At 39.4% G+C, this 23,272-nt stretch overlaps 1 protein-coding gene across 2 annotated transcripts in view; it reads left to right on the top strand.

The window, feature by feature from the left end:
- Positions 1-23,272, top strand: part of Fras1 (Fraser extracellular matrix complex subunit 1) — a 424,489-nt gene that overhangs the window by 258,195 nt on the left and 143,022 nt on the right. For both annotated transcript variants that reach the window (XM_074041924.1, XM_074041925.1), the window contains 6 exons: positions 1,426-1,566; positions 2,457-2,597; positions 4,706-4,846; positions 7,852-8,122; positions 11,636-11,720; positions 14,653-14,979. In XM_074041924.1, coding sequence (XP_073898025.1) covers positions 1,426-1,566; positions 2,457-2,597; positions 4,706-4,846; positions 7,852-8,122; positions 11,636-11,720; positions 14,653-14,979 — 1,106 coding nt within the window. The remainder of the gene's footprint in view (positions 1-1,425; positions 1,567-2,456; positions 2,598-4,705; positions 4,847-7,851; positions 8,123-11,635; positions 11,721-14,652; positions 14,980-23,272) is intronic.

Below are 23,272 nucleotides of genomic sequence, written 5' to 3'. Positions count from 1 at the left end.
GCAAGAAGAAGGAGAGTTCAAGGCTACACTGGGCTACATAGGGAAGCCCTGTCTCAAAATAGCATCAAAACAACAACAAAAAGAATAGTTTCAGCAGCGATAACCCTTTATTGAGCTGTTACTGTATGCCAAATACTGCATAAATTCTTTTCCTTTGTTTGTTTCTTTCTTTCTCTTCCTTCCTTCCTCCCTCTCTCCCTCCTTCCCCTCTTTCTTCCTCCCCTCCTTTTTCTCTCCCTCTCTCTTTCTTTCCCCTACCTCCCACTCACCCTTCTTTCTTTCCTCCCTTCTTTCCTTCCTTCCTTCTTTCCTTCCTTCCTTCCTCTTTGCCTTCATTATTTCACTTACTTTTCACACTACCCTTATGAAATGTCTATTGTTGTTATCTATATTTTATTCAGGCCAAAACATTTAAGGAAAGTGTGTAAGATACTGCAAATAAAAAGTAGCAAACCTCATTTACAAACCATGCTGTCCCTCCCATCTTCTAGTTTGGAAGATTTATCTTGCCAGGTAGAACAGTATCTCTCAAACATAGATTTTCTAATTGCATTAGAATGGCCTGGGTCATTAAGAACAGCATCAACATAGCTCTACTAAGTAGCAGTAATAGGAAATTTTCCTATGCCCCCAACTCTGAGACTCTGACTCAATAAGTCTGATGTTCAGCCCGATGTCTGCATTTCTGACATTCCCCAGGGTTATCTGTGTTACCCAGGGTTGGGCATCACTACCGCTCACGGTCCTTGAAGGCAGGTCTCCACCTCCCACTTCATATTGTCTCCATGTGGTGACATGCACCTGGGTGCATGTTGAACAAAGGAACATGCAAACAAGTCAGTTTCCCTGCCCTAAATGAGGTCTTCCTTCCATTTTTTTAGAAAGCCTTTCTTTCTGGATGTTCCTTTAAGCCTAATGTCATTGGTTCCTTTCTATTGTTTTGGTTAATGTCTGGTTTTTTGGGAGGTAAGAAGCATGTTGTGTTGCTGATGTCAGTGGCAGCAGTGGATGTGTTCTTAGTTGGGTCTCTGACGTCTCGTTACCTATTAAGCACTGAGCATTTGGAGGAAGTCAGGATTAGGTGAGGAGGCAAGTTGGCCACTCCCTATGGCAGGCTTTGCAGGACAACTTGGTGTGGCACAGGCCTCTGGAATAAGACCAAGTGGATCTGGCTCTTTGGCAACCCTGCTGACAAGTAGGCTCTGCACAAGCTTAGAGTGCTCCTTGTCCATGCCGTGTCTGACATAGTGAGGAAACACTAACCCTCAGACAAGCATCCAAGCTACTGCAAGCAGAGGCCTCATTACAGCTCACTTATCTGACATCTCGGATGTTGTCCTTACTTTACCCCTGGCAGCTGCAGTCAGCATCCTCATAAGTTTCTTGCTGGGACTAACACAGAGCTAATTCAGACTTTCTTTCTAGAGTGTGATTGGAGTTGCAATGCCTGCAGCGGGCCATTGAGAACAGACTGCCTGCAGTGCATGGATGGCTACGTTCTCCAGGATGGCACCTGTGTGGAGCAGTGCTCGCCGACATTCTACCGGGACTCTGGCCTCTGCAAGAGTACGTGTCTAGAGGCCCCACACTGTGCTCACCAACTCTTGGTCTGATTTCTGAGATGGAGCCTGTGACAAATTTCCTTCAGGCTTTTTACCCAATGCTAGTTTCTTTCCTAAGAGCTATCTTTGTGGTCATGACAATTTGTTGCTTTTCTTCTCCCTTGCCCTAATATGACATGCTAAAATTTGATGACAGGATGGCAATTTCAGGGTTATATGGCCACACAAACAGATATGTGTTAGCTATTCCTTTTAGATGTCCTTAAAAATTGAATACTCCTTTTCTCTAGAAGGAAAGGTCTGTGTACCTAGACATTTGAATACAGAGTCCATATTATTCTGTCATTTGGTCCCTTCATCTCTCTGTTTGCCATATACCTTGCCCTCACCTCTCTTTGGCCCCCAGTACCTCTTTAGCCTCAATTTCCTAACACAAAATCCTCAGACCCTGTAATCCATGTACAATAAAGAGCATTTTTAGGAGCATTCCTGAGAGGCTGATAGTTGACTGAAAAGTCAGGAAAGAGCCACACTGACAGCCAAGGTTTGGTTAATAATAATAATCATTCACATCTGTTGATCACTTTAGAATTTATCAGTATTTTCCATTGTTTAATCTGACCCTCATCCAGGGAGGTGCTGAGGATAGTATTTCCACTCCTGTTTTATAGGGAGGAAACTGAGGCTCACAGAGGTAGAGTAACTAATCCCAAGCCCTCCCCTGGTAAGTGTAGTAGCCACAACCAGAACCTGGCTCTCTGACTCCTCATTGAGTGCTTTGCCCAGTTCACCAGATTATATTGCCCCTTGACCTCTAATTCTGCCTTCTGTAAGAGCCCAGATCCCCCTCAGAAAGCTCCACAGGTTCCTGTTGACTTGACTTTTGTCTTTCAGATTGTGACAGCCACTGTCTCCAGTGCCAAGGTCTCCATGAGTGCACCCGCTGTGAAGAGCCATTTCTCCTCTTAAAAGCCCAGTGTGTCCAGGAATGTGGGAAGGGGTACTTTCCAGATCATGCAAAGCGCAAATGCATAGGTAACTTGAATCAGTGCTGAGCACTCTGTGAAGAAGCAAGGGCAGCCATAAGTCATGTGTGCTGGTCTTCAGGTAACCAAGAGCATCTAAATCAGAAGCAGAGTGAAAACCCAGGGAGCTTGGCCTAAGTAATTGATAGCTTCCCATGCACTTCTGCCAAAATGCGGTTAAATAGGATATAAGAGTGCAGCCCAATAATTCTCTTGTACAAATCAATATTGTCCCTAGAGGTCTGTATGGAAACAAAGCCAGTATTTTATGGAATGTAAAGCTCATATTGAACTGCAGTGAGGTATCCATTTAGAGCAGATCAGCCATATTGATACGGACATATAATTTTCTGTGTGTAGACTAAATCACCTCTGTCCCTGATATTGGCATTATATACTTGAAGAATAGGATTTGGGGAAATAATTTAGTGAGACATGTGGAGATTTTATTATTAAACTAAAGGTAAACCCAGAGTCTTATCTTCTTGTCTACTGGTTCACCCAAGAAAATTTCCCAATTGTCCTCATTATTTCTTCAAAACTTGGTACCATGTGACTCTGCCTGAAAGGATAACTGACATTTAATAATAATGCCATTAACTAGGCTTAACATTTTTTTTGTTTCACCAAATTTTCTTCATCTGTATTATCTCATTTAATATTCACAATGACTTGGTAAAATATGGCAGATACTACAAATCCAGCTTTACAAACGAAAAAAAAAGACTTAAAAGTGTGAAGGCAAACACAATCAAATATTAATTCCAAGATTTCTGATTCTAATCCAAAGCCCTTTAAACTATACTATGTAGCCACACTATAATAAAATCCCACCTGAAGAAGCTGAACAATTAGCCAGGAGGCACTCAGGCCATAGAATATTATTAACTTGACCCAAAGAAATAATCCTAAAGTTCTTTAAAGAGTGGGCTCTCCTTATGCATTTAAAATACTACCACAGCTGGACAAGGTGGTACACGCCTATAATTCCAGCTATTTGGGAGGCAGAGGCAGGAGGATCTGAAGTTTGAGACCCTATCTCAAAAACAAAATGCAAATGAAAGGGTTGGTGGAGTGCTTGCTTATCAAGTGAAAAGCCCTGGGTTCAATCCCCAGTACCCATCATACACAAAAAAGAAAAATACCACTACTTATAGAGTAATATTAACAATAAGAGCCAGGTGCCGGTGGCTCACATCTCTAATCCTAGCTACTTGAGAGTCTAAGATCAGAAGGATTGTGTTCTAGGCCAGCTGGGCAGAAAGTTTGTGAGCCAATAACTGGGCTCAGTGGCACAGGTCTGCCATCCCAAGCTACATAGGAGGCTGAGATTGGAAGGATCTTGGTTCCAGGTCAGCCCAGGCAAAAAAGTTTTGCAGAACCCCATTTCAATGGATAAAGGCTAGATATGGTGGCATACACTGTCATTTCAGCAATGGCAGAAAGGTTAAAATAGAATCACCGTCCAGGCCAGCCTGGGCAAAAAGTGAAATCCTGCTTCCAAAATAACCAGAGCAGAATAACAGCTACAGGCATGATTCAAATGGTGGAGCATCTGCCTAGCAAAGGCAAAGCCCTGAGTTCAAACCCCAGTACCACAACAACGATGACAACAATGACGATGATATGAGTAAGAAGTGGTATAGTAGGACAATTGAGACCTTTCTGTCCTAGTCACTTCACATTGTAACACATGCAATCCTCGAAATGGGTGCTGTTACCATCCTTATTTACAGCACAGATTGTTAGAGGAACTCACCCAAGGTCACAGCTGGTAAGTGGTAAAGAAGGTGTGGTACCCAGAAAAAGACCTATGCTCTTCATCACGATAAACGTCCTTTCTTACAATTTGATATAGTTAACTTTTTAAACAATTCATCCATGTGCAATATTGTGTGGAGAGTGGAGAGTGCCCTCTCTGTTCTGTTTCTTCTTGAGGGTAGATCAGCTCACCATGAAGCTCTACAGAGAAACCGTCAGAATTCTCTTGTTGCAGCTGGGGAACATTTGTTGCTTATGCTCTAATTCTTCTGGTTGTAGTCCTTTTATTTCCCTAGTGGCCCCAGCTGGGTGTCTAGCTTTGTTCATGCCTCACTTACTGTGTCCTCTCTGTGATAGCATGCTCTCAGGAGTGCTTGAAGTGCAGCCACAAGGACCGGTGTCACATCTGTGCCCAGGGGTTCTTTCTGAAGAGTGGCCTCTGTGTTTCCAGCTGTGTTCCTGGCTTCTCTGCCCACTCATCTAATGCAACATGTGCTGGTAAGAGCTTCTCTTCTGATGCCCTGGTGAATTTCCCAGTGATTTCTCTGTGCAAAGGCTGGGCTTATAGATATAATGGACTCCTGTGATTCATAGTGCAGCATTCCTATTATGAGAAAAATTCCTGGTGCAACTAAGGAATAATGGACTGTTTATAGAAAAGTCAACTTCTATGATCTTTGGAAGGAAAAAAAAAAGAAGTGATGTGTGTTTGAAAGTCACAACTATCAGATAAGAAATTTGGCATAAACTCAGCTATGTTCTTGAACTGCAGCCATATTATAGAAAATTACATATATACTTACATACACGTGTTGATTTGTAGTCATATAAACTTGTACAGCTAATTATGCAAAGTGTGATGGTACTTCTTTTTTGCATACAGTGGAGATAGATTTTAATTGCACAGTGAATAGTGATGGAGACTGCTCCACTAGGTTCTTGTGTTTAAAGCACATAGATTTTTGAATCACTCTGTTTACCATTATGTAAAAGGTAACATCTTAAAGGAATGGCACTTGTCTCACCCAACACACAACGAACACTGTACCTTAAACAATAAAGAGATAAACAAATTTAAATTCAGTCCTAATTTTGAACCCCAAAAGTGTTATAGGTGGACAAAGCTGAGTAGTTGCCTTATGGATGAGTGTTGGCTTTGCAGTGTTGTTCATCAATAACATGAGGCACTTTTTTTTTTTTTTTTGGTGGGACTGGGGTTTGAGTTTAGAGCTTAGCACTTACAAAGCAGATGCTTACTTCTTGAACCACATTTCCAATCCATTTTTCTCTGGTTATTTTGCAGATGGGTCTTGGGAACTATTTGCCCAGGCTGGCCTCAAACAGCAATCTTCCTAATCTCAGCCTTCCAAGTAGTTAAGATTACAGGCGTGAGCTGCAGGCGCCTAGCACATGAGGCAACCACAGTCAATCATATATTCTGTCTCTACATTTCTGGTCTCTAAAGATATAAAGGTTTTTTTCTAAGTAAAAAAAATGTATCTTTGACTTATTTTATTATGATCTTTCTGGAGACCACAAGTACTTGAGAAATAGCTTACTGTTTTTGGGACATAATATACGTCAACTTGTGAAAATGGATTCCATTTTCATTAGTGCAATCTTATGGTAAAAATTGTCCCTGTGAAATTTGGCATTCCCAAACTGTCTTGTCTGATCTAGTTATAGAAGGGAACACTGCCAATTAATGACTTTGGCAAAAGAAACGAGTTCTACATCATGATGGGAAATCCTAATTCATCTATTAGGTGTTTCATATGGACAGAGATTATAAACTTTGAAAAAAAGTGTCTATTTTTCCCATGAATTCTAAATATGAGCTGCTGATAATCCTTCTTCATTGTAGATTAATGGATACTCTTATAGGAAATGATACCAGACACCTGCCTCTTTTCTTACCATTGGTGGATCTGACATAACAGATGCATCAGGATAAGTGTGTGGGTTCTCAAACCTGCCATCCCATTAGAATTACCTGGGACTGTAAAATTAATGAGGTCCATCCCAGAATAGCTTAAGTCAGAATCTCTGTCAGTAGACCCCAAGGTTCAATGTAGTTTTAAAATATACCTATATGATTCTTCATTATTATTATTATTGAGATATAATTCACATACCACAAAATCTACCCTATAAAGTATGTAACAGTATTTTTAGTATATTCACAAAGTTGTATAACCATCACCAATATCTAATTCCAGCACATTTTTATCCACCTGAAAAGTAACCACATAACTATTAGCAGACTGCTCCTTTTCCTCTCACTCCAGCTCCTATGACAACCACTAATCTACTCTCAGTCTGTATGGATTTCCCTATTCTAGGCATTGTACATGAATGGAGTCATAATATGCAGCCTTTTGTGTTTGGCTTCTTTTACTTTGCATAATAAATATTTTCCAGGTTCATCCATGTTGTAGCATGTATCAGTATTTTATTTCTTATCCTTCTTATGGATGAATACTACATTGTATTATTGTTTGGATCTATTATATCACACCTTACTTACCTGTTCACCTTTTTTATTCTTTTGCCATCTTGAGGATTTAGCCTGCACATGCCAGTGAGGCTTTCTACTATTGAGTGACATTCCCCAGCCCTTGTTTATCTTTTCATGAACTAATGGATTTTGCATTGTTTCTACTTTTTTGATTATAAGCAATGCTGGTATTAATATTCACAGACAAGTCTTTGGGCGCATTTTCTCATTTTTCCTAGTTGTGTAGCTAAGAGTGGAATTATCTGGTTCCTATGGAAGTTATATTTAATTGAGCAGCTGCCTAACTATATTTCTAAGTGACTGAATCATTTTATACACCTGTCAGCAATGCATGTGGGTTCCAACTTCTCCATCCTTACTGACACTTTCTTATCTTTCCTACTAGAAGTGAAATGATACTTAATTGTGTGTTGATTTGCCTTTCGCCAGCCTTGATGGTTAATGTTGTACATGTTTATTGTGCTTATTGGCTCTTCGTGTAACTTCTTTGGAGAAATGTCTGTTCAAATTCTTGCCCATTTGAAAAATTGAGTTGTTTTTTTTATTGTCGAGTCATAGGAGCTCTTTATAAATTCTGGATACAAGTCCTTTTTTCAGATATAAGATTTTCAAATATTTTCTCCCATTCTGTGGGTTGTCTTTTAACATTGGTCTTTTGAAGCACAAAAGATTTTAATTCTAATGACATCCAACTAATCTGTTCTTTTAATGTTGTCATTTGTGGTTTTGTGTCATATTTAAGAAAGTATTTCTTAATTCAAATTCACAGAAATCTACTCCTATATTTTCTTTTTACAGTTTTACAGCTTAACTCTTCCATTGGGTGAGAATAATATGAGACAACATAGGGAGATTCACTGGTTATATAATAGCCTAGAATCTTCTCTGTGCAGCTCTCAATTAACATTACAAGCCTATTTCTTTAAAATTAATAAGACCTAATTAGTGAGTGTGACAAGCCTGACCTTTGAATTCATGTTTTTAGGCAAAATACACACCCCGAGTCTTCACGTGAATGGTTCATTGACTCTTGCCATTGGTTCGATGAAGCTGCTGGACTTTGCTCTCCTGAATGTCCAACACCAGGATGGCAGAGTGGAAGATCTCTTATTCCATGTGGTGAGCACTCCCACCAATGGTCAACTGGTGCTCTCAAAAAATGGCAAAGAGACTCAGCTGGACAAGGCTGGCCATTTTAGCTGGAAAGATGTGAACGAGAAGAAAGTGCGTTTTGTACACAGCAAAGAAAAACTCAGGTGAGTCAGTGATGTTTTCCCCCTGACTCTTTTCCATCATTGCTCTCCCCTCCCCTCCCCACCACTCTTTCTTAATAGCTGTCCCTTCTTGTCTGGGGAAGATCAATACTCCACAACTGCCTTCAGCTGCCTGTCATCATTTCCCTGTAATTGCTTAGAGAGTGTGCTTCTGTTTGAGGCATTTTTATTTTATCACATAATTATGGGTAATTCTCTGATGTGACAGGAAAATTCCTAGTGTAATTTCCCAGATTTTTGGCCCAGCAGAAACAAAACTGGTTATATAGCCAGATGCTAAAGCTGCCTCCTCCACGTGTGGGTAATGCACAGGGAGTAGGGGGCTGATAACAGATGGAGGACATGCTTTTCAAGGTGTGGTGAGGTCCCTAGAATTTCAGAGTTGGAAGGAAACTCAGAGTCACAGCTAACTTTCTATTATCCTCTTTATGAGATAATTGTGGTTAATTTCTAAGCCTGATCCAGTATTCCCTCATGCTTCATACACTTGGGGCTGTTTTCCCCACCCTAGCTGACATGTGTTTCAGGAATGCATTTGAACATTAACATTAACCCAAGCAATGATACCCCTGTACTCATGAATAAATCTACTAAAGAAAATCAGAGAATGCACCCCAAAGATTAGCCTCTTGGATTCTCCTTTACCCTCCTCTGCGTCGTTAGTGCAGATCACCCACCTCAGACTATCTGGGTGATCAAGGAATTGAATCCCACAGAACAGTGATGTGAACACAATGAATATGTTCTACTGTCAACACTAAACTTGAGGGGTTTTTATTGTTTTTATTTATTTGTTTGTTTGACTTTGAGGTTCAGGCTAAGAGATAGGTGGAGAGGAAAATAGGTGGTCATTTCTTTATTATAATTCAGAGTTAATGATGCCAGCAACCTCAAAAGATCACATTACAGGAATAAGAACAACTAACATTTACTGAGTGCTAACTTTGAGCCAGACATTGTGTTAAGCACATTACATGACATATGTATGTTGTGTTCCTGGGCTGAGGTCTTGAGAGTATGAGTAACCTAGCCCAAGACCTCACGGCCTCTGAATGCAGAGCTGGACTCCCACCAAACACTCTCTGATGCCCAACCCATGCCTTTAGCCACAGTGATTTCTGCCTCCCTAATATTCTAGGGATAATAGGAAGGCTTCCATCCTCGAGGGGGGAAGATCACTGCACAGAGAAGGACGTCCTGCTATGGAGATGGAGCTTAAGACTCTAGTATTTCATGTCACAGGGGCTCCCCTAAAATTCCTGCTTCATCTGCATTTGTGATTGCTGCAATCACAAATTATTATTATTATTATTCTTTTTCCCTAATCAGGAAAAAGAATAATAGTTTAGGGAATTCTTGCAGTACCTTTTTTTTGTTTTTGTTTTCTTTTCTTTTTTTTGGAGGGGTGCCCTTTTTAAGACTGGACTTTATCTAAAAAGTCAAACAGAAGAAATAAGAGGGAAATAGTAAAATGAGGTGAGTAGAAACTCATAGAAAAATAGATTTGTCTTTGAATGATACAAAAATAAAAGGGGCAGCCTGCCACACAAATTTGAGTTTTGCATTTTGTTTTCCATGAACACACTGGTCATGATGAAGATTGGAATTCTTTAGGACTGAGTTCTTTGGGATAGACTCTTCTGTGGAGTTAAAGCTAATCTGTAAGTGTAGTCAGAGTGACTGTGAAAAACTGGTGTTGCTCAAAATTAGAGATAAGGGCAAAATAGTTTCTGCCTGGTAGCGAGGGGTTGGGAAAGTAAGGGAGGGGGCGGGAGAAGGGGGAAAAAACAGGAATTAGAGAAAAAAGAAAAAAAAAATCCCAGCATTGCTGTGATGTTAAGCGCTGTTAGTGAGACCACAGTGCCACCCAAAATCATTTCTCCTTCGCTGTTCATTCACTTGTTTCTCTTAATTGCATTACCTTGAAACTTGGAGGTGGGAGTGAAAAGAAAAGGGATTTAAATGGGGCTGAAAATGAAAGAGTAGATAGGACAGAGGGAAGACAAGAGCTTTTTTGAAAAATCAAGTGTTTTGAGATATACGTTGCATTCAATGAAACACCCATTTTATTTTATTATTGTTTTATTATTCATATGTGCATACAAGGCTTGGGTCATTTCTCCCTCCTGCCCCCACCCCCTCCCTTACCACCCACTCCGCCCCCTCCCTCTCCATCCACCCACTCAATACCTGGCAGAAACTATTTTGCCCTTATCTCTAATTTTGTTGAAGAGAGAGTATAAGCAATAATAGGAAGAAACAAGTGTTTTTGCTGGTTGAGGTAAGGATAGCTATACAGGGCATTGACTCACATTGATTTCCTGTGCGTGGGTGTTACCTTCTAGGTTAATTCTTTTTGATCTAACCTTTTCTCTAGTACCTGTTCCCCTTTTCCTATTGGCCTCAGTTGCTTTGAGGTATCTGCTTTAGTTTCTCTGCGTTAAGGGCAACAAATGCTAGCTAGTTTTTTAGGTGTCAAGACTACCTTGTAAAGAAACTTTAAAACAATGGGCCCTGTAATAGGCCAGAACTCAAAAGCTCCCATAATGCATCAGTCACACATTTTCCCAGTCAGAAGTGAGCTCTGGACTTGGTTTGGCTTTGAAGGAGGTCAACTCTACCTTCCTCCTAACAGTCTCTGAAGCTGCTGGAACAACACCCTTTTACAGGCTGTCAGCTCACAGCAAAGACTGAGCCTCATGTCATTATCAACTGTAATGGAAGCCAGCTTGAACTACATAAGCAAAATAGCAAGGCTTATTATAACTCTGCAGAAGCATGTCATGTCTCAAAGACATTAAGAGCAATTGCGCTTCAGGGCAAGTCCAGAACTAGTACTGGGAATGGAAGCAGGTCTCCACTCTTCCCTCCTTTGTCTCTGCTCTAGGCTTCATGCACCTCCTACAGGCAGGCATGTTCCTTGTTCTCATCAACATGGTAGTCTCTGGTTGTCCCATATTCAAATGGTGAGACTGCCTGCTGGCTTTCTAGAATCAGCCATACTTCCCTAGCCTTGTTCACAGTGAATGTGTGCAGGGGGTTTAGGGAGTAAGAGACAAAGTATGCAGCATTGTAGCCATTGTTATTGAGGCCCACTCATGTGAATTGGGAAAGCATGCAGGGAATGCTTGCTGGGGAGAGGAAACCACTAAGAACTGGTCAGAGACTATAAAAGATTCCCTTCTATCCTTCAGTTGAACTGTGAGCCTATGTATCACTTACCTGTCTTGGTCTGGCAAGTAATAGAAAAGAAGGAAAGAAAAGTGTTAAGTTACTTTGTGCAATGATGAGATCTAAGAGCTCACAGTATTTCTACCTGTATCTTACTGTGTTCATATTTGGTAATTTCTATTTACAGTGTGAATATTATATTACTATTGTGCTTTGACACAAATTTGTGTATATGCATAGCCTGAAAACGTGTTTAATCCTTATCTTTCTAAAGACTAATGTGATGATTTTATTTTGTCATTCCTTTCTTGGGGACTTCTTTAGGAAAGGTTACTTTTCCTTGAAAATAAGTGACCAGCAGTTCTTCTCTGAGCCACAGCTGATCAACATACAAGCATTTTCAACACAGGTAATAAAAATGCCAAGCCATGTACAATTTTACACACCTATGAATTCTCAAGAACAAATCGAGGATTTTTGCAGGGTTTGGGTTTTTTTGTTGTTGTTGTTTTGCTTTTTGTCAGTATGGGGTTTGAACTTAGGGCCTTGCACTTGCTAAAGAGGTGCTCTACCACTTGAGCCACAGCCCCAGTTTTTGCCTTGACTGCTTTTTGAATAAGGTCTCCCATGTAGGTCCAGGCCTGTCTAGACCATGCTTATCCTATTTACATTTCCCATGTAGCTGGGATGACAGGTACATGCCACTATGTCCAACTATTGGTTGAGATGGGGTCTCCCTAACTTTTTGCCATGTGGGTATTGAACTGCAGTTCTCCCAACCTCCCCCTCCTAAGTAGCTACATTACAGGCATGAGCATGTCTTGGATTTTGCAGTTTTAGAAAAAAAAATGATTGAACTAAATTAATCTTTTAGTTTTGTCATGAACTGTCACTGGATAGTCCTTAGGGTAATAGCACGATCAGTAATTCCAATTACTAATGCATCTATAGTACTCTACTTAGTGTTTCACATAAGGTACTCAGTTGATTTTCATGACAACCTTATGAAATATGATTATCCCTAATTTACAGATGAGGAAACTAAGGCACAACAAGGTTAAGTGAGCTGTCTATGGTGATACAGCTAATAAACCATCCAGATTTGTGCCCAGGTTTCAGAGTCTGTGTTCTAAACTGTTACCTTATGCTGCCTTACTTTACTGTCCTGTGGCTGAGCCCAATGTTAGTCCCACAGAATAACTTAAAGCTGTCACAGTTGTTAAGACTTGCCTTATTTTTAGGTAAATAAGTTTGTTTTATCTATTTCTTGCTCTAGGGTATAGACTTTGCAGTAGTTAGAGGATCTTATTAAACAAAGTGTTAGGGTGACCATCAGTCAAATATGAATCTGAAGAAATCATGGTAGAAGCTAGGAAACTCAGTGGAATGCCTCTTCACAGTCATCTCTCATCACTCTCCTCTGTCAAGTTGTACTTGTGTGCCCAGAATACAAGCAGTGGTAGAAGAAAAGCTGAAATATGCAAAGAGAATAGGAAGATACCACACATACACACACACAATCCATAAATTGTGACCAGCAAGAGGGTAGGATGTCATCCTGGGGAATAATAAGAACGAAGCCTATCTCAATATTCTGACCTTGGTATTATATTACTCATTATTCAAGGAAGGACACTAGGTTATTGTTTTAAACTGATATATTTATATATTGATCCAAAAATGAAACTGACTATGGATAACAATGTAGACTTGAACCAGAAGTTGCTGTCAAATGGTACTAAAAACCCAACTCAACTCTTCTTAATAATGCTAGCGCATCATGGATAATTTAGAGTTGAGGGAGCAATTAGAAACTGATCCTAAGTTAAGTGTATGAATTTTTTTTTTAATTAAAGCTAACTCATGTGATCTCTGTACATATGGGCCAGCCTTACAACTTACTGGCTTAGATGTTCCTTAGTACTCAAGCTCAGATGGTTTTTTTGATCTTCTCATTTGGCCTAATATGAAGATCTATGGTAGATATTAGTGAGTAACCTTCTAATCTGAGATATTGAGTTCCCATGGTTCCCTGAGTTTTATTTGTTTTCCCACAATCAAGCAGACAGTGAATGTACATTTTAATTTTATTATATGATAAACCTTAACTTTTTAAAAGTAGAACTTTAGAAAGAAATTTTATTTTTGTTCCTTTAAATTTCTGTGGTATTTGGATATAATCTTGAGCCTCTCTGAGATTTTCTCATGTCAGTTAACTTGGTATTTTCCATTTATGGATTTTGATATCACCTTTGACTTTTCCTCTTTCAGAATGTGTGTATCAATTCATTCCCCTGTATAGACTCCCAGCTTTAGCATTCTCCCTTGGGAATTCTGAGGAGTAGCTACCATAATCTAATTTCCTCACTGTGTGATTATTATAATGATGTATTACTTAGATATTTCTCTAATAGCGATAATAATTTCCAGAAAGGCAGGAGAGTCTCTGGGTAGTTTTAAAAGAAAGCCATTTGGACTGAAGAAGGCAATGTGTTGACAAAAATTCTATATCATTCAACTTTAAAACAATATAAAAAGCTAAGACAATATTCTTTGGTTTCTGACCTAATTTTCTGTCTATGTGAGTTTTTTTCTGTTGTGGTTCATTATCTTTTATTTTTATGAAATAAAATAAAAGAACATTTTTTCTGCTTACTCAAGTTGTGGGAGGAAACTTGACAGTCCCAAGGAAAACATGTTAAGTTTTGCTACATTAGCAGTGTCACCAGAATTAACCAGGTGGGGTTGCATTACTCACCCAGGCCATGATCTTATCAGGCTTTATAGATTGAACTGGGGTGGGACTCTGTCAAGATTTGGATGAGGGAACTTGAAGAAGATGACTGGGAAGGACCAGAAATAGCATGAATTCAGAATACGGAAGTCAGCATGTTGCAGTGTGGCCCAGAGTGAACTGCTTAACTCTCAAAGGCAAGTCCAAAATTTCTATGCTTCTTGTTAGTCTTTCTAGATTGGAGACATTAATTGGGCTTTCTAATGCCTTAATGCAGGGATATAGTGCAAATCAAGATGGCAGAGAATTTAGAAATTGAGAAGCAAATAACTCTCATTGTCTCTTGCCAATATTGAAGTGACTTTAGAAAGTTCTAGAACACAGAGGTTGAAGTAATCTCAGTTAATGCCAGTACTATGACTTACTGCACCTCTCACAAACACTTTTAAAATAGAACAGGTTGGCACTTTGCCATAGTACCTAAGGGTTTCTCCAGAGACATAGAAATGTCAATCAGGTTGCACAGATTGGTGTCTAATCTACCATATTGCCCTCTCTTTCCCTATTAAATGAATTTTCTTCTCCCACCTTCCCTTCAACCCCACAGGCCCCCTATGTGCTGAGAAATGAGGTTCTCCACATTAACAGAGGAGAGCAAGGAACCATCACCACCCAGCTGCTTGATATCCGGGACAATGACAATCCACAGGATGTGATCATCGAAGTGCTAGATCCTCCACTTCATGGCCAGTTGCTCCAAACACTTGCATCCCCTGCAGCCCCCCTCTATCAGTTCCATCTGGATGAGCTCTCCAGGGGCCTTCTCCTCTATGCTCATGATGGCTCAGATAGCACATCTGATGTTGCTGTCTTGCAGGCCAATGATGGACATTCCTTCCAAAATATACTCTTCCATGTGAAGACTGTGCCCAAGGTAGGTGTCATCCCTTGAGTTACACTTTCCTTGCACCTGTGCGTGAGGTTTGGCTGATAATATTATTTTGCAATACTCATAAAGTTAGAATATGATTAGATATTTATCATTCAAACACAATCTTTTATGTAGACACTTATTAAGCATCTGTTTTGTAGTGACTTCATATTTTGTTAGAAACACCCTTGATCTGAAAGGATTCTTTATCAAATTGGACACTTTTGAACCATTTTTGTTGACCTGCTGCATAAAATGGTTATTCTACAATGGATTCTTTTGTCTCCTGCATGAACATGACTGTAAGAATCTGTTCTTATCTGTTCTTCTCAAACAGCTCATGAAATGTGGAACTCATTGTAGGATAATATTAATGAATTAAAAGAGGTGACTTTAACCATTCTATCAGCTCACTGAAGTGGAATGAAAGAGCTCTCCCTGTTGGTCATTGTAGGGGTCTTTGGCCTCGGGGCTATGAAAATGTTTCCTGTTCTGAGTCATTGGCATGCCACCTTCTTATGTTTTTGCTGTACCCATGAGTGTTTGTGCTATTATTTTTTAGTTTTTACTTAACATTTTTCTTTAAGTCAACCTACTTGTTTTTTAGAGGTACTGAGGGGTGAACTCAGAGCCTCACACTTGCTAGGCAGATGTTCTACTTCTTGAGCATGCTCCTGGCCCTTTTGGCTTAGTTATTTTTTCAATAAGGGGTCATATTTTTTGCCCAGGCCTGGAACAGGATCCTCTCACTTATGCTTCCCATGTGCCTGGGATGATAGGCACCTGTCACCATGCCTAGCTGACACTGGTTGAGATAGGGTCTCAAATAGCCTTTGGCCTTTGCTGGCCTCCAACCATGATCCTTCTTATCTCTGCCTCCTGAGTTGCTGGGATTATAGATCCAGCCCTTCAATTTACTTTTTTATTGTGACTTCATCCTAACAAATATTGCTTGTAAAGTATATATAACCATTCTGTAGAATTTCATCCATGTACCACATATAAGATGTTTAACACACTTTAGGAAATTCTATGCTAATCTTTGTTATACAGTCCTTTTGAAAAACATTTTCAAAAGCTGGCGATACCTCACTGGAAGCCCTTTTCTTTTTCTTTTTTTTTTGAGAGGATAGGTAGCTTTATTAGGTACACTCACTTCATCCATGCTGCAGATGGGGAAAATCTTCTCTGTTAGATGACTCCTTCCCATGTTTTCAGTGAACCAGGGAAGATTTTAAAATAAGAACATAGCTGGCTGATTTTATCTGGATCGTCTGTCTTTGGCATTAAGTTAACTATATTCCATTTAGTCCGGGTCTGTCTGTCTTTGCTCAGACATCAAGATTTAACTTCATGCTTCTAATTGTGAGGATCAATTTGGACCTATCAGTTCTAAAACCAGACAATGTTCTGTTAGATCTGCCTACTGTCCTTAATTGCAAATATGTGACTGCCTCATTTTAAAGACTGAAAAAGTTGGAAGCCCTTTTCTTAGTTGCATCAAGAGTGGCTCTTTCTCATTATAGTAGATTGAGAAACTTAAAATTGTTTTAAAACTTTTCATCCCAAATATCACTATCTATGGAGGTGTCTTTAATGATTAGTGAGCGAGACTGATTTGCCGAAGACAGTTTAAAATCACCATGATCACTCAGAATTGGTGATGAAGCCTCCTGAAGGGGAACAGCTGAATCTAATATGGCCTGCTAACTAGTTTCTTGGTCTCTCATCTCATTATCTTCAGCTGCTGAAGACAGTGATGGTGGCATAAGAGAGATGGAGAACATGAGGGTTGATTATGAGACAGAGTTGGCAGGTGGCCACTTTGCAACTAATCCTAATTATCACCCTCTCGCAATTGCCCTGGGAGATGAGGCTTAGTTCTAAAGAAATGAAGTCTAGACAGATGCAGAAAGTTTCTTTTCTTCCTTCTTGGTTCCTTTCCAATGGATGCACAGGCTTTCATTGCAGCTCTCATATCTGCTTTCCTTATCATGGTTTCCATCTCTGTGTCTGGAACTCAGTTCAGTGAGTTGCACATTCGTTTTATGTGGAATGGCTCAAGATGAAAGGGCATGTTTAGTACTTTTATAACTACCAAAACAAAACAAAGAAAAATAGAATTTAAATTCATCATTGAGGCACAAGGCACAGCAGTCCTTATAACTTCTGAGTCATGTGTATTGTTTGTAATTCCTGAAAGTGAGTTTAGGTTTCCCTCCTCCCTCCCCCTTCCCATCTCACCATGTCCTCTAGTGCTGTGGCTACCTATCTGTGAGGTAACCTGTAACCATGGATTACAGGGATGACATCAGTGGGCAGAGCCTCAGCATCTGTCAGCATGCACTAATAATGAACTTGACTGTAATATGATAATATTATACAAATATATATATACTATTTTTCCTTGTAGGAATTAAAAACACTTTTCCTTATATCTCTTTTCCTGATCTTTTTTATATTCTGGTGCAGAAGGTTAGAATGGTGTCTGTATGCCTTATTTTTTCTAAAGCAAATTATATTATGAGTGGAAGGATTTTTGTTGTTCTTTTTTTTAGCATTTATTGGACACTAAAACTTGATGTGAATTATTCCTTTTGATCTTCACAATCATTCTGTGATGTTTGTACAATTATCTTTAATTTACCAAAAGAGGAAACTAAAGCACACAGATGTTTAAGAACATTTGTTTTCATAAAGGTATTTAGTGCCGAGCTGTGATTTCATTTCAAGTGTGTCTGCCTCTTTCACTTAACCAGGAGGCTCTTTTCATTCTGGGATGTTCTTATTTCTTTAATGGATAAAATGAAAACAATAATTTATTCTTTTTCTCAGTGTCCTATGTAAGCAGGCTAGACCCCAGGCCTCCTGGAATCTTCCCTCTGGACTCACCACAGTTTGTTATAGTGAGGCTGTTTATAATCATAAGTTTGTTGGGTACAAGAAGAAGAAATGGCCTCAGCTGTTACAGCATCCAGTAGATGAGTTGTCAGACGTGATTGGTTTCATTCTAAGGGCCATTTCTGAAGATGGACGTGACAGTTCTTACCCTGAGGCTACATGTGTTAGATTAGAAGAGGGATAGGTTATTGGCTAATGTCTAGCTGGTGGCTTAAATGGAATGGCCAAAGAATTGCTATTAATTTCTACTGGATAGACATACAAATTAATGCTAATATTGCTCAACAGAAAACTTAGCTGGTTTTTCTATTCCTTCCTATCAGGAAGCTTTGTGAGAGGAGGGACCACTTTAGTTTTTCTTTCTTGAGCAGGTGTACTGTAGGGAGAGAGGCTTAGTGCATTTTTGGCCAATAGGTGGTCAAGCGGATGGATGCAATGGCTTTAGACAGGTGCCTATGTTCCTGCCTTCCAGGAAGTTTCTGTGTCAGATGAGAAGCGCTCAGGCCACCTCTGCTGATATGTGGGTGCCTCATCTGGGACTGAGCAGAGGGACTGTCAGTTCACTTTTGTTTTCAAAGTTGTACGCCACCTCCCCAAAACTTGGTCTGGCAATGAATAAACTGGACTGCCACCTCCAGGCATATGCTGAGCTGCTGAGGAGAAAATAGAACCAGGACTGATATTGAAACATGTTCTGTGCATGAAGCCCTGAATTCAAACCCCAGTGCTGCCAAAAAATAAAAAACAAAAAAGCAAACATGTTCTGTTGACAAAAGGAGGTAAAAGAAAAAAAGATTAAAAAGTAGTAAAGAATGCTTTGCTGAATAGGCTTTCATTAATTGAGTGGATTATCAAACCCAAGTCTGTTCAAAATTTGATTATAAAGCAATCCAGCATCTAATAAGAGCTAAAGAGTGGGTAGGGAAAACATCCTCAGCAGTGGACTTCTCTCTATTGCTGGATTTTCAAAGAATTACCTGTTTTTCCATTAATTAAGGTGCCTCTGAAAAATCATGCCTTTTTTCCACCTTGGGAATAAATCCGATGATCTTTCTGATTCTTTGTTGTTTGAGTAGCTCTTTTCTGCAGCTGGGCAATGCTTTCATGATAAAAGCCTCCTAGTGTCATTCTATGAACTGGGTGGAAAATTCTGTTGCTCAGTCCTTCCTGGCTGTAGTAATGCCCTTGTGCAGCTACAAAGCCCTGTTGTGTTTTCCCTCAATTTCATTAATGCCCGCCTCTCATCAGTGGTCTTACAGGGACACAGTTGATTTGATAATAATGTTTATGAGAATTACAAATATCATTGATATTAAAAATGTTTATTTGTATAAACAAGAATCTACCCAATTCACAGTAAATAAATCCTTGCCATATGTCAGGGTTTCCCTTTGCAGGGGTTGCTTAGTGTGTTCAATTCAGTGTCTCATAAGGTATGCAATCTGAAAATGTTGATTTAAATATCTATCAAGCTAGAAAATTTTAATATACAGGCAGCAGAGGCTCAATATTCCTGACCTGGAGCTGCAAGCTTCTGAGACTCATCCACACTTAATAAACGAAAACCTTTCCAGTTATCTTCCCCTCTTTCTTCCTGCTTGTAAATTTCTCCTTACATTTACCACACCACATGCTCCTTCCCTAAAGTCCTAAAGATTCTATAAGATTAACATTTTACAGCTATGGTATAAAGCCAGGTGTCGGGACACACATCTGTAATCACAGCACTCAGTAGGGTAAAGTAAGGAGGACCCAGATTTCAAGGCCATCCTCAGTTTATAGCAAGACCTTGTTTCGCCGCCCGCCCCCCCAAAAAAACAAGCTATGGTTTAGTGAGCTCTTGCAAATTTAAGATATATTTCTGTACAATAAAAGTGCTGAATCACTGTTATATTTTGCTGTATTCATTTTTTATTTTTTTTTTTCATTTTTCTTTTATTATTCATATGTGCATACAAGGCTTGGTTCATTTCTCCCCCCTGCCCCCACCCCCTCCCTTACCACCCACTCCACCCCCTCCCGCTCCCCCCCCTCAATACCCAGCAGAAACTATTTTGCCCTTATCTCTAATTTTGTTGTAGAGAGAGTATAAGCAATAATAGGAAGGAACAAGGGGTTTTGCTGGTTGAGATAAGGATAGCTATACAGGGCATTGACTCACATTGATTTCCTGTGCATGGGTGTTACCTTCTAGGTTAATTCTTTTTGATCTAACCTTTTCTCTAGTACCTGTTCCCCTTTTCCTGTTGGCCTCAGTTGCTTTAAGGTATCTGCTTTAGTTTCTCTGCATTAAGGGCAACAAATGCTAGCTAGTTTTTTAGGTGTCTTACCTATCCTCACCCCTCCCTTGTGTGCTCTCGCTTTTATCATGTGCTCATAGTCTAATCCCCTTGTTGTGTTTGCCCTTGATCTAATGTCCACATATGAGGGAGAACATACGATTTTTGGTCTTCTGGGCCAGGCTAACCTCACTCAGAATGATGTTCTCCAGTTCCATCCATTTACCAGCGAATGATAACATTTCGTTCTTCTTCATGGCTGCATAGAATTCCATTGTGTATAGATACCACATTTTCTTAATCCATTCGTCAGTGGTGGAGCATCTTGGCTGTTTCCATAACTTGGCTATTGTGAATAGTGCCGCAATAAACATGGATGTGCAGGTGCCTCTGGAGTAACAGTCTTTTGGGTATATCCCCAAGAGTGGTATTGCTGGATCAAATGGTAGATCGATGTCCAGCTTTTTAAGTAGCCTCCAAATTTTTTTCCAGAGTGGTTGTACTAGTCTACATTCCCACCAACAGTGTAAGAGGGTTCCTTTTTCCCCGCATCCTCGCCAACACCTGTTGTTGGTGGTGTTGCTGATGATGGCTATTCTAACAGGGGTGAGGTGGAATCTTAGTGTGGTTTTAATTTGCATTTCCTTTATTGCTAGAGATGGTGAGCATTTTTTCATGTGTTTTCTGGCCATTTGAATTTCTTCTTTTGAGAAAGTTCTGTTTAGTTCACTTGCCCATTTCTTTGTTGGTTCATTAGTTTTGGGAGAATTTAGTTTTTTAAGTTCCCTGTATATTCTGGTTATCAGTCCTTTGTCTGATGTATAGCTGGCAAATATTTTCTCCCACTCTGTGGGTGTTCTCTTCAGTTTAGAGACTATTTCTTTTGATGAACAGAAGCTTTTTAGTTTTATGAGGTCCCATTTATCTATGCTATCTCTTAGTTGCTGTGCTGCTGGGGTTTCATTGAGAAAGTTCTTGCCTATACCTACTAACTCCAGAGTATTTCCTATTCTTTCTTGTATCAACTTAAGAGTTTGGGGTCTGATATTAAGATCCTTGATCCATTTTGAGTTAATCTTGGTATAGGGTGATATACATGGATCTAGTTTCAGTTTTTTGCAGACTGCTAACCAGTTTTCCCAGCAGTTTTTGTTGAAGAGGCTGCTATTTCTCCATCGTATATTTTTAGCTCCTTTGTCAAAGATAAGTTGCTCATAGTTGTGTGGCTTCATATCTGGATCCTCTATTCTGTTCCACTGGTCTTCATGTCTGTTTTTGTGCCAGTACCATGCTGTTTTTATTGTTATTGCTTTGTAATATAGTTTGAAGTCAGGTATTGTGATACCTCCTGTATTGTTCTTTTGACTGAGTATTGCCTTGGCTATTCGTGGCCTCTTGTGTTTCCATGTAAATTTCACAGTAGATTTTTCAATCTCTTTAATGAATGTCATTGGAATTTTGATGGGAATTGCATTAAACATGTAGATTACTTTGGGGAGTATCGACATTTTTACTATGTTGATTCTACCAATCCATGAGCATGGGAGATCTCTCCACTTTCTATAGTCTTCCTCAATCTCTTTCTTCAGAAGTGTGTAGTTTTCCTTGTAGAGGTCTTTCACATCTTTTGTTAGGTTTACACCTATGTATTTGATTTTGTTTGAGGCTATTGTAAATGGAATTGTTTTCATACATTCTTTTTCCGTTTGCTCATTGTTAGTGTATAGAAATGCTAATGATTTTTCTATGTTGATTTTATATCCTGCTACCTTGCTATAGCTATTGATGATGTCTAGAAGCTTCTGAGTAGAGTTTTTTGGGTCTTTAAGGTATAGGATCATGTCGTCTGCAAATAGGGATATTTTGACAGTTTCTTTACCTATTTGTATTCCTTTTATTCCTTCTTCTTGCCTAATTGCTCTGGCTAGGAATTCCAGTACTATGTTGAATAGGAGTGGAGATAGTGGGCATCCTTGTCTGGTTCCTGATTTTAGAGGGAATGGTTTTAATTTTTCTCCGTTAAGTATAATGCTGGCTGTAGGTTTGTCATATATAGCTTTTATAATGTTGAGGAACTTTCCTTCTATTCCTAGTTTTCTTAGAGCTTTTATCATGAAATGATGTTGGATCTTATCAAAGGCTTTTTCTGCATCTATTGAGATGATCAAGTGGTTTTTGTCTTTGCTTCTGTTAATGTGGTTTATTACGTTTATTGATTTTCGTATGTTGAACCACCCCTGCATCCCTGGGATGAAGCCTACCTGGTCGTGGTGAATAATCTTTTTGATGTGTTGCTGAATTCGATTTGCCATTATTTTGTTGAGGATTTTTGCATTAATGTTCATTAAGGAGATTGGCCTATAGTTCTCCTTTTTGGAGGTGTCTTTGCCTGGTTTTGGGATAAGTGTAATACTGGCTTCATAAAATGTGTTTGGCAGTTTTCCTTCCCTTTCTATTTCATGGAACAGTTTAAGGAGGGTTGGTATCAGTTCTTCTTTAAAGGTCTTCTAGAATTCAGCAGAGAATCCATCAGGTCCTGGACTTTTCTTTTTGGGGAGACTCTTGATTGCTGCTTCAATTTCATTTTGTGTTATAGGTCTGTTCAGGTGATTAATTTCCTCTTGGTTCAGTTTTGGATGATCATATGTATCTAGAAATCTGTCCATTTCTTTTAGATTTTCAAATGTATTTGAATATAGGTTCTCAAAGTAGTCTCTGATGATTTCCTGGACTTCCATGGTGTTTGTTGTTATCTCCCCTTTTGCATTCCTAATTCTACTAATTTGGGTTTTTTCTCTCCTCATTTTAGTCAGGTTTGCCAGGGGTCTATCGATCTTGTTTATTTTTTCAAAGAACCAACTTTTTGTTTCATTAATTCTTTGTATGGTTTTTTTGGTTTCTATTTCGTTGATTTCAGCTCTTATTTTTATTATTTCTCTCCTTCTATTTGTTTTGGGATTTGCTTGTTCTTGTTTTTCTAGGAGTTTGAGATGTATCATTAGGTCATTGATTTGGGATCTTTCAATCTTTTTAATATATGCACTCATGGCTATAAACTTTCCTCTCAAGACTGCCTTAGCTGTGTCCCATAGGTTCCGGTAGGTTGTGTTTTCATT

Source organism: Castor canadensis, chromosome 9, assembly GCF_047511655.1.
Source record: "Castor canadensis chromosome 9, mCasCan1.hap1v2, whole genome shotgun sequence".
Taxonomy (NCBI): Eukaryota; Metazoa; Chordata; class Mammalia; order Rodentia; family Castoridae; genus Castor; species Castor canadensis.
The sequence above is the reverse complement of the archived record's forward strand: the minus strand, read 5'-3'. Positions and strand labels throughout refer to the sequence as shown.